Below are 16,412 nucleotides of genomic sequence, written 5' to 3' on the forward strand. Positions count from 1 at the left end.
AAGATCATTCAGTCTAATTTTCAACATGGTTGACTGGTCATATTTTTAAAATATTTATTTGTGTTTTATGTGAATGGTATTTTGGCTGTATGTACTTCTATGACCACATGCATGCAATGCCAATAGAGGCAGGAAAGGATGTCAAATCCTCCAGAGCTAGTTGTAGACAGTTGTAAGTTGCCATGTGGGTGCTGGGAATTGAAAAGCTGTCCTCTGGAAGAGCAGCCAGTGCTCTTAACTGCTGAGCCATCTCAACAACATTTGATAGGTTATCTAGAATATATTGTGGCCAGGCCATGGAGCAGAGTAGGACCAGGCGTTTCAGGCACAAGTCCTGACACAATCCCAATTTAGGTAGATCTCACAGTAGACTTCCAAGAGGTGTCTAAGGATCAACTTTAGACCCAGAAGCACCCATCTTCCCAGCTTTTGCCAGAATCCCAAGAATATAGAAGTAGCACTCCACTCAATACTCCGGGATGAGATGGTTTGGTGGGGGGAACCTCTGATAAGATATCTCTAAAGGCTCCCCTAGAACAAAGTGTTCTAGACAGACTGGCTCTGGTGTGGCCACAGTCATCATAGTAAGTCCAAAAGGGTCCTGGACCTCAGAAAATTAAGCAGCAGCTGGGGACAGGTTACTCAAAGAGTCCAAAGTTCCATCAGGCAGAAAGAGAAATAGGAACAGAGAAGAGGCCCCCAAAAGGCCAAAGAAGACTTGGACCACTAGGTTGGGGGCTCAGCTCTTCCCAGGTTTTAGCACAAAGATGACAAGTTATCTCCACCAATGAAACAAGCTAACCCAAGTCAGAGTAAAAGTATAAAAAGGGCAAGTTTATTTGAGAACTGGGTCTCCTTGGCAAGTTCACCAGCTTCAGAGGACAAGACCAGAGGAAGTCATACCTAGACTATGGGAGCAGGATTTTTATATGGATCGTAGATGAAGCAAATTGATGTGTCTGTCACATACTGGACTTTGACCCAGATATGGCCATCTGGGAAAGAGGCTTAGGTGGCTGGCTTCTTCAGGTGAGGGGTGTTAGGACAGCTGTCAGGGATGCCAGAAATATGGAACTAGGTCTAGGAGACTTTCCTTAGAGGGAACAGATTTAGAGAGAGATAATGGGATTTACCAGATCCTGTCAGGGAGGGGGCCAAACAAACAGCACTCCTATCTTTTTTTTCACTTTTGGTTTATTGTTGCTTCTCCAGAGATACTGTATCTCACCACCAAATCTACAGTAGGTTTCTTTCTTATTTTTACCCAGAATAGTATGTTTAGTTTCTTCACAAAACTTGGCACATCTTTCAAATTTAATCCTTACTTGACTGCATTTACTGTTTTAACATTTGCCTTCCAATGTTTCCAAAATGATTTTAGGATTGCAAAAGAAGACTATATACATAGAAATAAGATTAAATCTTTTATATAGTATAGTACATTTCAACATGTAACTCATTACCTGACATATAATAAATATAATTTGTTGGACTCAATAAAAGACAGAAAAAAAGAAAAGAAAGGAAGGGGAAAGAGAAGAGGAGAGAGGAGGGATGAGAAAAAAAGAAAGGAGGAAGTCTGAATGGCCTAGCCATAACTATAACAAATTATCACCAGGAATTCCAGTTAAACTTTCTTAGTTTTGGTTACTCCAAGTTGAAAATAAAAATATTAATTTCTTTCCCATTCCTTTCTTGTCTTCCTTAACCTCATTTTAAATACTTTTTATTTAGAAAGAAAAAATATTTTGGTTCAACAAAATATTAACAATTCTAACCACTTCCCTACTGTTTTGAGATAAGTTTTCATTATTTATCACAGTCTGGCCTTGTGCTTGTTGTTGCCCTATCTGAGCCTCCTAAATGCTTATTAAAGATGTGTGCCACCATATTCTGTGTCTATTTGTTTATATCTAAAGGAAACAAGAGGACTGGGGACTATAGCTCAGCGGCAGGCAGAGTAATTGCCTAGTTAACATATGGAAGACTCTAGATTCAATCCCAACACCTTAAGAAAAAAATGTTGCGACCCATCTTAGTCACAGTCTGGACACAAGAACAGAAACTGTTAGCACTTTCTACTCTTTCTAAATGCTTCTCAGGAACATGGTCTTCTTTCAGATTTTAGCCTCTGCCTGTCCTATCATCTCTCATTTTTATTTTATTAATTTCTGCTTGAACTTTTTGTAGATATTTATTTTCTTATACCCTAATAAGAAAACTAGTTCTTTTTTAAGTGAAATAGCTGACATTTTTACGCTTTCAGCTAATGATACTCTGCTATGCTTGCAGGCAGAAGCCTAGATTTAACTGTCATCTGAGATGCTTCATCCAACAGCTGATGGAAAGACATGCCAAACATTAGGCTGAGCTCTTAGAGTTCAGTGGGAGAGTGTAAGGAAGGATTGAGGGGGCCAGAGGGGTCAAGGATAACACAAGAACACTTACTTAACCAACTAACTTGGGCCCAATGAGGATTATAGAGACTGAACCACAAACCAAAGAGCATGCATGGACTAAACATAGGTCCCCTACACACACATAGCAGATTTGCAGCTTTGCCAACATGTGGGTCCTTTAACAATGGGAATAGGGGCTGTCACTGACTGTGTTGCCTGCCTCTGGATACCATTATCCTAGCTGGGCTGCCTTGTCTGGCCTCAGTGGGAGAGGATGTGCTCAGTCCTGGTGTGACTCATCTGAAATCAAAAGATGAAAGTTCAAGATGCTGGAATATTAAAAGTCAAGAACTCCAGACTCCTGCTGTAATAAACAATGCAGCAGAGCTGCCACTCAACTCAGAATTTTACATTAATAAAGAGACATGGAAAATTTCCACATTGTTTAAATAATTATCATAATAGATCTCTAATTTTGTAGCCAAATATTTTTTCCCAGCAAATCTAATAAAAACTCAGTATAAGCACTTGCACTAAAGGTGCCTTTCAGATTTGCTTCATCCTCTGTTACAGCACCTTCAAATTCAAGCAAACTAAATCCCATCTAGAGCTAAGTTATCACAGTCCATTAAGACAGCAAAGGGACACCACATGAATCAACAAACCTGTTCTCCTAGGTGCTCACTGAAACTAAACTGACAGAGAGATTGTATGGGTCTAATCTAGACTTTCACTATATATGTTATTTTTGTGTGGCATGTTTTTGTGGGACTCCTAACAGGTGGAGCAAGAGTTGTTTATGATAATTTTGCTTACTTTTTGGAACCATTTGGGACCCTTTTCCTCCTATTGGGTTGCTGCATTCAGCCTTAATATAAGCAAATGTGCCTAGTCTTACTGCAACTGAATATGCCATGTTTGGTTGATATCCCTGGGAGACCTGTCATTTTCTGAAGGGAAACTAAAGAGAAAAGGGTAGGGAGAGAGGAGGTGAGGAGATAAGAAAGATAGAGGGGGAGAGGGAAAACTGAGGTCGGGATGTAATATGTAAAAGATTAAATTAATTAAAAATAAATCAAAACTGATGAAACTGATTAAATGCATGACAAACCATTAACAAGAGAAGAATCACAGAAATCATATATACAAGCAGGATAGTATGCCATCAGCCTGATAATGGTTGCTCTTAACACTCCTTCCTTTGTTAACATTCATAGGGAGTGCCATCTACTCTAGAACTATTTCATATCTGCTTGAAAAAAATTCACCGTAAATGGTATCTCTTTCCTGTACTGTGAACATAAAAATATTACCCTTTATAGCCATGAAGTCTTACCAACATGGCTGCCTAAACATGAGCTGAACAAGAACAACATCAGTAAGCAAGCAAAGGTGGAGAGGGAAAGCTTAAGAGGCCAGAACCTTATACAAAGAACTAGAGGCAACTGAGTAATGCTGAGAGAAATAGTCTTCCTCAGGGAAGAGCACACCAATTAGTTATCCAGCACAAAATGGTCAGTCCTGAAAACATATATGCAAATAACATATAAACAGAGATTTTTATTTAGAATGTATTTGTATTTGAATATACATTTATGCATGTAACAAAAACAGTGAAAAAGAAGCATGAATTTGAAAAAGAGCAAGGTGGGATATGTGGGAAAGTATGGAGGGAAGAAAGGGAAGGGAGAAACAATATAAGCTATATTATAATCTCAAAAAATATTCTAAAACAATTAGTCTTGTTGGGTTAGAAGGTATGGATCAGTGGCAGAGTGCTCGCTTACCGCACACGAGGCCCTAGGTTTCATCACCAGCACAACAAAAGAAAAGAAGCCATGTATGTATATATGTATATATATACATGTGTGTGTGTGTGTGTGTGTGTGTGTGTGTGTGTGTGTGTGTGTACATTTATACTACCATTTTGCTTTGGTAGCAGCTTCTGTGTGTAACATAGATTACTAAACATTACTATGTGTAGCCATAATAATAACATGTACTCTTCCTGATAGTGTAACCATAATAATGACACGTACTCTTCTTGATAGGTCAAGCTATTAACATTTGACAACCCATAGGAAAGGCACAATTCCCATTTTATAGGCAAGAAAGCAGAAAGGCAGCTTGCCTGTGGTCAAGATTCAGAACCAGAATTTGCTATTTAAAGCAAATAAGCAAACTACGCTCTTCCCTTACACTAGTCACCTCTTACAGGCTCAGTGATACTAAATTGCTTGTGCTCAGAAAGGACACTGTATTTGTGAATGCTGTGTTTTTCCTACTTGTGTAAAGCCATGATGAGCACACTCAAAGCTAAGCCACAATAAACAAGAAAGCTTTCTTCCGCCAGCCTAGTTCCACTATACAGCATCTGTTCAGGTTGACTCTTGTCACAAAGTGTCTGATGACAAATATCCCCTATACAGCCGCATTTTAACAAACACCACTCTCATATTAAGAAATTCCATAGCGATTGTGATTAGTTTTTAGATTAAAGACTACTAAAAAAATCAACATCTGCTGAGAATTTTGGAAAAAGGTTGAACCTGGATTTGAACCAAAATAAAAGTCTGTTTTATAGAAGTACCACAGAACAGGGTTGCAGTGGTTCCTGTCCATATCAGGAAATCTTTGTGAATTATGCCAATCCTGGGTTTAGAGGTTGCCTTGAGAAAAAGGGGGCAATCTGAAATTCACACATCTATACATGACATGAAGTAATTGCTAGCAGCATAAAGCTTAGCTTCTAGTAATATACTAGGAGGTTTCACAAAACTATGAGAAAAGCTAGACAAGTGGCATCTTGCCTAGTTTTATGTCAACATGGCACAAGCTAGAATCATTTGAGAAGTCTCTCAATTAAGAAAAGGCCTCTATTAAAATTCACCTGTAGGCAAATTCATAGTGAATTATCTTCATTAGTGATTGATATGGGAGAGCCCATTCCATTGTGGATGGTGCCCACCTGGGAAGGTGGTGCTGTGGTGTATAAGAAAGTGAACTGAGAAAACCTTGAATAATAATTCAGTAAGCAGCATCTATCCATGGCCTCCATTTCAGTTCTTGCCTCTAGGTTCCTGATCTGAAACCTGATAGAATGACTTGAGAATTGTAAGATGAAATAAACCCTCCCTCTACCAAATGGCTTTGATCACTGTGTTTTATCACAGCAATAGAAACTCTAAGTCAGCTGGCACCACATCTCACTCACCTACAAATAAGTAAAGAGTAATAGGGAAATAAATAAAACCACAGAAAAATTCATGGAAGACTGTAACTAATACCCTATCACTACAAAAAAAGAACCCTGAGAATCATTATGGACATCCGAGGTATAAAAAATATACTCATATATACATTTTAATAACAAAAAGTAAGATAGCAAATATTGTCTGCCCTGGTGAAGCTTTGTCAAATTTCCCTCTTCCAGATGTTCGTTAACATGTCACCTTTGTTGGATGACCCCCCCTTCTCTGTCTCGTTTTCTCTAGGACTTCACGGTTTACTGGTTTGAAAACATAGATCACTTGCACACAAACCTTTGGCTCAATGTCTCCTTTTGGTAATCCCAATTTAAGACAAGCCTTTCACTAAATCATATAACAAGGATAACTCATTACAATTCTAAAGAAACAAGAAATCAATCAGTACTATCTGGCATTTTGCTGTTTATCAATTCTTGTCTGATATTATGCAGTGAATTGAGTTCATGTGTAATTAGCAAACCAAATCTTCCACTTCAAAAGATCTGAAACAACCATTTTCTTCTATCCTGACCCTCAGAGTAATAAGGATGCTTTTTCCAAAGGGTAGTATCTTTCCTGAGCATCACAGCAGCAAAACATCATATTGCTAACAGGATAAATTACTTAGAAAACAGAGACAGGGAAAAAATAAGTACAGCGACAGGCAGAAAATGGCATTTCTTTAAGAAACAACAAAGAACAAAATAGTGGACTTTAAAAGATGGTTGCTATGACAAATGGAAGAATAGAACTGACTTGATGGAAAGAAATTGGGCATTTATGCAAAAAAAACATCAAAATGCTTTAAAGAGAACACAGTGCCCTTGAAAATATCTTTTAAAGCACTTCTGCTGCTAGGTACAAGCACATACCAGAGGGTTTCAATTTTAGTTTTTGCAGGCATTTATTACAAGTACATTTCTGAAATGTCTCTAAATTGAATTTGTGTAAATGTGGGTTATTGAACTGTGGCAAGGAAGGAGAATATGGACAGCAAAGGTTTTCAGTACTTAATTGCCAAATTTTAATCTTAAAAAAGATAATTATGTAGATTCATATTTTCATAGATAAGATGTTACAAAAAAAAACAATTTTGTGTATTTTCGTGGTCATTGGCAGAAGTATATGGTGTAGGAATAGTCAAGCTACCATTTAATTGAAACTCACTAAAGATTAATGAGTGACTTAAATGTGCTATTTAAAGCTCACATGTGCTCTGGGAAAACTATCATTGGTAATCAAATGTAGATTCTATAACAGAAAGATAAGATGTTCATCTTGAATAATAACCAAAACCAATCTATGAGATGGATGATCCTGTTGATATCAAATGGTTATTTACTTGAAATTTAAAATATGAAATGTGACATTTAATAATAAAAAAATGACTTATATTATTAATGGAAATAAAATGTCCGCCTTCCCAATAATACAAATGATTTATATTTTCTTATGAACTGACCACTATTGGAGGTAAGGGGAGCAAATATTTTTCAATGCCCACACTTAGCTCCAACATTCAGTAGCCATGTTCTAGATAACATGGAATTTATAATACTATCTATACAATTTACAGGAAAAAGAGAATAGCAGTGTCTTGGTTATCTGCACAGACTTTCTGCTACCTAGAAATCTGTCCTCAACATCAATTCTCCTCAAAGACAATACATTAAAAAATCAACAGACACGGTGATGTTAATCCCAGCACTCAGAGAGGCAGAGGCAGGCAAATCTCTGTGAGGTCAAGGCCAGCCTGGTCAACAAAGTAAGTCAAGGACAGCCAAGGCAACACAGAGAAACCCTGTCTCCAAAAAACGGGGGGGGGGGGAGAACATTAAATGCACATACATGGAAAAGACAGATAATCTAGTATATAACTTTAAAATAATAATCTAAATTATAAGTAAAATAGTATCCTATACATCTCTACAGAGAGATATGCACAAATACATACACATATAGATACAGAAAAGCAGTAATCTTATTTATGACTATAGTGACAATATTTCAAACAAATAGTTCAAGCGTGCATAAGTGCATTTAGCAGCTCAATGCCTGACATGTCTCCAAATATCTCTTGAGGAATATTCTGTAAAATTAAATTTAATATATATGCATACATACATATATAGTTCATATATGGAGTTCAACATGGAGTCCAACTGAAATTAGACACAATATATGTAAACACACATATATACTGTTATACATAATTTAATATACAATTAATAATTTATTTCTGATATAATATAATAATTTAAAATATAGTAATATTAGTAAGTTTTTTTATTTTTTATTAATTGCAGTTTCTTCACTTTGTATCCCACCTGTAGTACCCTCCCTTTTCCCCTCCCAATCCCACCCTTTCTCCCTTTTCACCACTGATGCCCCTCCCCCAGTCCACTGATAGGGGAGGTCCTTCTCCCCTTCTATCTGATCCTAGTCTATTAATTCTCATCAGGAGTGGCTCCATTGTCTTCCTCTGTGGTCTGATAAGGCTGCACCCCCTGAGGGGAAGGTGATAAAAGAGCAGGCCACTGAGTTCATGTCAGAGACAGTGCTGTTCCCTTACTAGACAACCTGCTTGGAGACTGAGCTGACATGGGCTACATCTGTGCAGGGGTTCTAGGTCATCTCCATGAATGGTCTTGGTTGTAGTAACATTCTCAGAAAAGACCCCTGTGCCCAGATTTTTTGGTTCTGTTGCTCTCCTTATAGAGCTCCTGTCCCCTCCAGGTATTTCTATCTCCCCCTTCTTTAATAAGATTCCCTGCACCCTGCCCAAAATTTGGTTATAGATCTCAGCATCTGCTTTGATACCCTCCTAGGTAGAGTCTTTCAGAGCCCCTCTGTGGTGGGCTCCTGTCCTGTTTCCTGTTTTCTTCCTCTTCCAATGTCCATCCCGTTTGCCTTTCTGAAAGAGGACTGAGCATCTTACCCAGGCTCCTCCTTGCTTAGCTTCTTTAGGTGTACAGATTTTAGTATGTTTATTCTATATTATACACCTAATATCCACTTATAAGTGAGCATATACCATGTGTGTCTTTCTGCTTTTGGGATACCTTACTCAGGATGATCTTTTCAAGATCCCACCATTTGCCTGCAAATTCATGATTTCCTTGTTTTTAATTGCTGAGTAGTATTCCATTGTGTAAAAGTACCACAATTTCTGTATCCATTCTCAGCTGAGGGGCATCTGGGTTGTTTCCAGCTTCTGGTTGTTACAACTAAAGCTGCTATGAACATGGTTGAGCAAATGTCCTTGTTGTATACTTGAGCATCTTTTGGATATATGCCTAGGAGTGGTATAGTTGGATCTTGAGGTAGCACTATTCCTAATTGTCTGAGAAAGCACCTGATTGATTTCCAAAGTGGTTGTGCAAGTTTACATTCCTACCAGCAATGGAAGAGGGTTCCCTTTATTCCGCATCCTCTCCAGCATGTATTGTCACTTGAGTTTTTATCATAGACATTCTGATGGGTATAAGGTGAAAACTCAGGGTCGTTTTGATTTACATTTCCCTGATTACATAGGACACTGAGTATTTCTTTGTTTCTCTGCCATTTGATATTCTTCTATTGAGAATTCTCTGTTTAGCTCTGTACCCCATTTTTTTAATTGGATTACTTGATTTGTTGCTGTTTAACTTCTTGAGTTCTTTATATATTCCAGATATTAGTCTTCTGTCAGATATAGGGTTGGTGAAGATCTTTTCTCAGTCTGTAGGCTGTCCTTCTGTTCTGACCACAGTGTCCTTTGCTTTACAGAAGCTTCTGGTAGGAGAACTTTTTCATTATTCTGTGGGAGCTCATTAAGAGTTAGAGTTCCACTAAACTAGTCTATTCACAGTGGAATTTCGTATTTTTATTTAGGTTTCTGTGTTTGTCTAGTGTGCATATGTGCATGTGAGTGTTGGTGCCCAAGGAGGTCAGAGATGTTAGATCTACCTGATGCTAGAGTCACTGGCAGTTGAGAACCCCCCCACAATATGGGTGCAGGAAGTGGAACTTAGGTCCTCTATCCGAACATTTCCCATTCTGAACTTCTGAGCCTTTTGCTTGGATTTCTGTCAATGTATTAAAAAAACTATTAGGATTAAAATTTATTAGGATTCAAATAAAATGTTTACCAATCTACAAATCCAGTCCAATACGTCTCTGATATTTCTGTGGAGACAGTGAGCAAGCTTTTGAGAAGATCAAACTAATTTCATGCTTGGTGGTAGAGTGATAAGAGTTGGAGAGGGGAAAAGCCTTGCAGATTAAACATTTATAGAATATTAAAAGGAATTTTATTCTTTGCATTTACGGGCCTACTTGGCATCCAGATTGAATGTATTATTCTGAAATCACACAAAATTCATTTGAACCAAATGTTTACCTCATTTGCTTCTCCCTAATCTTCTTCCTTCTTTCTCTGACCACAGTACTAAAATTTAATTTAATTTCATTCTTTCAGAATAAAATACTATAAGGTGGAGGGCAGTTTCTTGGCTGGGATGTATGCACTATTAATGTACTAAGGTCAGGATTGCTTAGTGTCCCATTTCAGTGGAACTAGGCAGGAAGAACAAAACAAGAAACTTGTGGTTTAGTTTTTCAGTCTTCACACAGAGAGGATCAACTTAAAGGTTTTTTTTTTGTTGTTTATTTTTAATGTTTGATCAAAGTCATAGTAACTTCAGATAATAGCATACAGCTGACAGGTCAGAACTGTCAGTAAATGCCAGGCTAAAGAAATGTTTTCTGTTCTGTTCTAATGTTTTGATGGGGAGTGGTAAGGCCATAGGTGTGTTATCAACAGGTCATCAAAATATCTATAGTTATCACAGAAGTATCTGTTGGGGAATGTTTCCAAGCATGGCATGGCCACTGTTTCACTCACAAGCTGTAGACAGCTTTTATCATCGATTGTAGACCTGAACTAGATTGGCATCATTCATTTTCTGTCATAGAGATGGGGAGGGGTTCACAAAACACTGCTCATCTCTGAGAATTTAACAGTTAACAGTTGCTAGAGGAGAGAGCTCGTGAGGCCACCCCACGTTCCAGAATATGTAATCAGTTGAAGGGTGCTGTGGGAGGAGGTGAATCCACAGCAGTGCTATGAGGAATAATGTCATCATTACTGTTTTATTGATGTAACATCTAAATCAGAGAAGTTGGGTGCAATGGTAGCCAGTATTTCTGTTAGTGGAACAAAAATACCCAAGATGATAAAATTACAAAGATTTGAAGATTTGTTTGAGCTCAAAGGGGTTTCATGCAGTGGTTGCTTGGTCCTGTTTTTTGGAGATTGTAGCAATATAACATATACCAACAAGAGCATGTAATAAAGGATGCCTATATCTCATTGGTAGTCAGCCACCTCATGCCTGACACCTCATGATGGCCAAAAAGCAAGAAACCAGTGTCCAATAATATCTTTCAGTTTCATGCTTTTGATGACTCAAAACGTCTAGGTTCCACTCCCTCCCAACAGTGGTACCAGCTTGGATCAATGTCTTTAACACATGGAGCATTGGGGGACACTCTAGATTCATCAGGTTAGAATGGATGGAGTCAGTCTATGGGTTTATATCTTTGAAAACGTGTTTCCCAGATGGTGGCATTGCTCTGAGAGTTTTTGGAAGCTTTCTAGGCATAAGGCTTAACTGTTAAATGTAGGGTCTCACAGGTGGAAGTTGAGAATTATACAGCAGCTCGGCTTCTACTCTAGATTTCTGATTTCTGAGCTGCTGAGATAATGTACCACCTACATTCCTACCACCATGGACAAAAATGCTCCAATCATCATCTTTTCTTCACCATGGTGAATGATAGCTTCTGAACTATAAGCCAAGCTAAGCTCTTTCCCCTTTTATTGCTTGTAAGTTTACAGCAATGTAAAAATAACTGACAACATAGCAAGTTGCTCAAATATCACAGAAGCCATTCCAGAGTGGGGACCCCAATGTGGGGAATCCTTCTTCTTAGCCACTACATTTGCTACTAGCAAATGACTGCTCTCATATCATCAGCATCCTATTATTAGCTCATTTCCGTCCTCTTTAGCTAAATGGCACAGTTACAAAGATATTTTCAAATATTTGGGCTACCTCTGGAAAGTCATAAAGTCTCTGATCAGTATGATCAATGTCATATTAATGTCACTTTCAAATTTCCTATGAAAATCGTTGCAAACAAGTAGAAAGTGGTTAAAGAAGAGCAAAGCAATAAACATGCATTACCTTATTCTCTTGTCTTCTACTTTTTTCAAATATTCATCTCTCTTTAGGACTCCCAGGATCATTTCCTTCTCATGATCTAATAAAAATGATAGATTGATGAACTCCGAGTTCTTAGACATGGTATTTCAGCAGCAGCTCTGTGTGGCAGCACATGAATCGTCCAGAAGGTAAATAGATATTTAGTATTGTTAAGGTTCCCTCCAGCCAACCTAGTGTCCCAGCTGTTCAGTTTAAAGGGTTTTTACAAGGTCTCTGCAGATTTGCTGACAAATGTTGGGTAGTCTTTCATATTACAGAGGTATGTTTTATTGAGATTACAATCCATGAACATCATTCTTGTTTGAATTGAAAAATAATTCTCTCCATATGCTGTGCTCTACCATCTGTAGCTAAGACTCACTAATGATGCTGAACTTTGATCTCTCAGAAAGCTTCAGAAATGGAATCAATTCCTCTGGGCACAGAATGTAGAAAACCCTGAAAATGTGGGGGGGGGGAGAAAGGTGAAGAAAAATTAATTAGGCCATATCACACAAAGCACTTGTTCAACTAATTTTTGAAATATTAGTGTACTTACCTCAAACACAACTTTCAAATTAATAAAAAAATACACGACTGTGCTGTATATATTGTGTGTGCATGCATGTGTGTGTGTGTGTGTATTTAGTATTATTCCAAGTTCTATATGATTACTGGAAGTGTTGGAACACATCCTTTTCAGATAGAAAGAACAACCATGTTGAAAACAGATGAAGTTAGACTACTCTTCACAACATAAATTCATCATGCCCTAGATCATATCCTTTACCTTAGTTTTGTACCTGGATTCTCTATGTATAACCCCTTAAGAATGATATTCTTATAGTTGTTTGCCAGATTTGGGAATTGCTACCATCATAAGATACTGTAGGAACTCAGGTTCCCTTCACACCTATGAACTCCAAACTATGTAGTTTCCTTGGCTCTTGCCAGGCTTCTAGACATAACTAAATATCTGGTCAAAGGCTACTATGGCACAGCCTATCCATGAGGTCAAACCAACTGAAAAATGTTGGTTGATTCAAAAGAATCAGATCTTTTCCAGAGCCACTTTAACTTTTCAAAGCTATGATGTGTTTGTTGTATTCAGTATGCACCAACCAGAACTTTGCTGTAACGACTCCAAATTGAATCTGTTTCTAAAGACCAAGAAGTAGCTCCATTTGAGGAAATTTCCCATGTCCCTCTAGACTGGATTTATTTGAGATCTTTTACCAACCTGCAAAGACCATTAGACTGTGGGGATTAGGAATGAACAGGAAGCAGCAAGGGCAAGGGCAAGAGAATCCCTACAGAAAATGCAATACATGGCATTTTCTACCAGTGTCAGCTGCTGTTTCCCCAGATAAAGTACACAATTTGTTTTTCTACCCTTGTGTGTCTCATCTGGTTTTAAGCTGAAAAGGAAAAAATAAATTAGAAACTCAGTGACTGGATACATCATCCATATTATAGTTCAGGTTCACTTGCAACTTTATGCTTAAAATGTCAGACTTAGTATGTTCTACGTGCATATTTTACAGAATGTAATATTTCAAAAATAGTCAAGTGGTTGGAAATGGTGGAATTAAACCAATAGTTATGCATATTTTGACCTGCAGATGCAAGTTTGCACTTTCCGAATCTATGAGTTTGTCCTGTGAGTGAACAAAGTAAGAGAAGGCTGACAAGTGGGTACATGCTTGCTGCCAAGCTGGATGATCTGAGTTTGGTCCCCAGGATCTACATGGTGGAAGGAATGAACTGACTCCAGTGAGGTGACCTCTACATGTCAACGTTGCCGGAACCCACCTACCTACTCACCAAATAAATAAATGCATATAAGATGGGTAAAGGAAAGGAAGTAAACCATGAAAAAGACAGGAAAGAAGAGGATTTAAAGAATTTAACAGAAACAAAATTGGATTGATGGAACTTAATTAATGGTAAGATCCCTTTGCCTGTACTAATAAATTAGTACCTAGGTTGGTGTATAAATTATGACCAACGAAATCATAAGTAGTCAAAACTTATCAAGGAAGTCAGGATATTTCCTCTAGAAGGTGGGACTGGACTGTGATTATAATTTAGTAAGACAGAATGCTACTGAAGATCCTGGAGAAACACAGGGTAGAAAAAAGAAAATGATGAGCCTGGGCATAAATAAAGGCGACTACAGGAGATAGGTGCCCCTCCTGTCAGGAAAGCACATGGCCTCTAAGTAGGAATAACTTGCTACCTGAAACACATGTTTCATGTTCAGTGATGGCACCTCTGTCTAGCAAATTTTCATATCATAAATCACTATAATATTACAGATAATTCCCCATACTCAAATTTCATTTTGTTCTAGATCCTTCTTATATTAAGCACCATTCCCATAGAGTTCTCCCTTTGGGAGTGAATGTTCTATTCTTATATGAAGAGCCCTCTGTACTTGGTTTCATTTGGAACCAGATCTCATCCATGTGTTCATTGTGTGCTAGCTAAATTGCATTTCTGAGCATTTGCACTGAGGACTGAACAGGGGTTCAATTAATTCACCTAACTGTGTCAACATATGAAAACCCTCTTCAACTAAATGATAGCTCTGCTTTTAGAATCCTTTACCACCAATGCCCTTTAACGAAGAAAAAAAAAAAGATAAACTGACTTATTTATTCTCATCTTTTTTGTTGAACACACAATGAACACTAGTCAGATTAAGAGGGATAAATTCGATTTACTTTATTCATACTTCTTTATGTAAATAGAGCTCTGGGTTTACACTCTTCAACTGTAGATTCTTCCCTGTGTGGTTAATAGCCTTAAAGAACTGAGCTAAGCTCTTCAGTCTTCTCAATGCTGATATAATAAGTGTTTGTCATAACATCCTGTCTATCAACTTTCTGTTGATATTTCAAGAGCAGCATTCTCGGAATATTCTGCAACTGCTAAAACTGAATAACAAATAACCCTTACAATTCTACCATGAAAGAAAGCATAAATTTTCAGATGATGAACTGGTAACTTTACCAAGAAAAACTAGTTACTAATGTGGTGCAGTATATCTTCTGAGACTACACTTATCTTCTAAACCCCTACATTTAACTGCTTCTATGTGCCTCCATGCAAAAAAAAGTAGCTCACAAGATGTTTATTAGATAGCCTATGTTATTTTCCCAAGTGCTTTAGTCTAATAAACCATATGATTGAGGATGGTAATATAACTTAGTAGCAGAGTGCTTATCTACCATACGGAAGGCCATGGCTTCACTCTATGTGACTGCAACAACAGCAACAACCAACAAGAAAAACGTGACCTCCGGAGGTTCCTCCATATTTATACCAGATGTAGTGATGCAAATCTATAACTATAGAATTAGAGAGGCTGGAACAGGAGAATGTGAATTTGGGGGAGCTTAGGCTACACAGTGAAATCATGTCTTTTTAAAAAAGGAATGAAATAGCCAAGTGGTGGTAGCATATGCCTTTAATTCCAGCACCCAGAGGCAAGTGGGTCTCTGTGTGTTTGAGGCCAACCTGGTTTACAGAGAAAGTTCTAGGACAGCCAGGACTACATAGAGAAACTCTGTCTCAAAACTAAAACAACAACAAAAACAAACAAAAACTCTGGAAACAAAGTTACATCAACTTAACAATGTTTTTCACTCTTAGAACATATCAGAGACTAGCTCTATTTGGGAAAACAAAGTTGACCTTTTTTGTTATCTTGGCATAAGCTATTTTAATATTATTAAGGAGAAGACGATTTCTTTCTTTAAAATATTTGTCAGAAGAATACCAAAATAATAAATTCAAGAAAAGCCTTGAAATAAAAATAGAAGATGCAGTTACATTATAGCATTATTATCAATGGTGGAACTCTTGAAAGTTTACACTTACAACAATGTCATTGTAATATTTTTTAACTAATGTGAAAAAAATATTTTAACATATTAATAGTTGGAAATCAGAAGACTAGGGCTAGGGATGTAGCTCAGTACTAAAGTGCTTACTCATCTATCATTCACAAGAACATAGGTTACATCCCAATATTGAAAACAACAAACAAAAAGAAAACTAGGAAGATAATTATGATTTTATATACCTATATAATTTATGCAATACAACTGATATGTAAATAGTGACATATAATGATGCAGATGACAAATAGTAATGCAGATGACAAATAATAATATTGAACTTGGATTGTCCAGGGTTAGGGAAGGAATGAAAACATACTTATTTACATATTCATTATTTTGGACATATTCATATAACAATATATTATTTGTTATATAAGCCTTTGAAGATGTCATAAAATTTCTCAAATTAAGAACAAAAGAAGAAAACCACAAATAACTTTAAAATTTTATCCAAGAAGAATCCAGGTGACACTGCCAGCAATAAGGAAATGGGGATGTGCTGGTGTGAGTTTCAGAAATATTAGGAATTATGTGATTTCCCAATACCAGCACACCACAGTCTTCTGTCTCCATTTTTATTCCTCCAAATAGGATTCCCCACAAATGGAA

The 16,412-nt window shown here is 37.4% G+C and overlaps 1 protein-coding gene across 6 annotated transcripts in view; it reads right to left on the reverse strand.

Moving 5' to 3' along the window:
- Sytl5 (synaptotagmin like 5) overlaps window positions 1-16,412 on the reverse strand; it is a 356,529-nt gene that overhangs the window by 111,786 nt on the left and 228,331 nt on the right. For 5 of the 6 annotated variants that reach the window (XM_055599625.1, XM_055599630.1, XM_055599624.1 and 2 more), the window contains one exon: window positions 11,878-12,354. In XM_055599625.1, coding sequence (XP_055455600.1) covers window positions 11,878-11,996 — 119 coding nt within the window. In that variant the 5' untranslated portion in view covers window positions 11,997-12,354. The remainder of the gene's footprint in view (window positions 1-11,877; window positions 12,355-16,412) is intronic. The other variant, XM_055599628.1, reaches the window with a different exon arrangement.

Source organism: Psammomys obesus, unplaced genomic scaffold (genome assembly GCF_907164565.1).
Source record: "Psammomys obesus unplaced genomic scaffold, mPsaObe1.curated_primary_1811, whole genome shotgun sequence".
NCBI classification, from domain to species: Eukaryota; Metazoa; Chordata; class Mammalia; order Rodentia; family Muridae; genus Psammomys; species Psammomys obesus.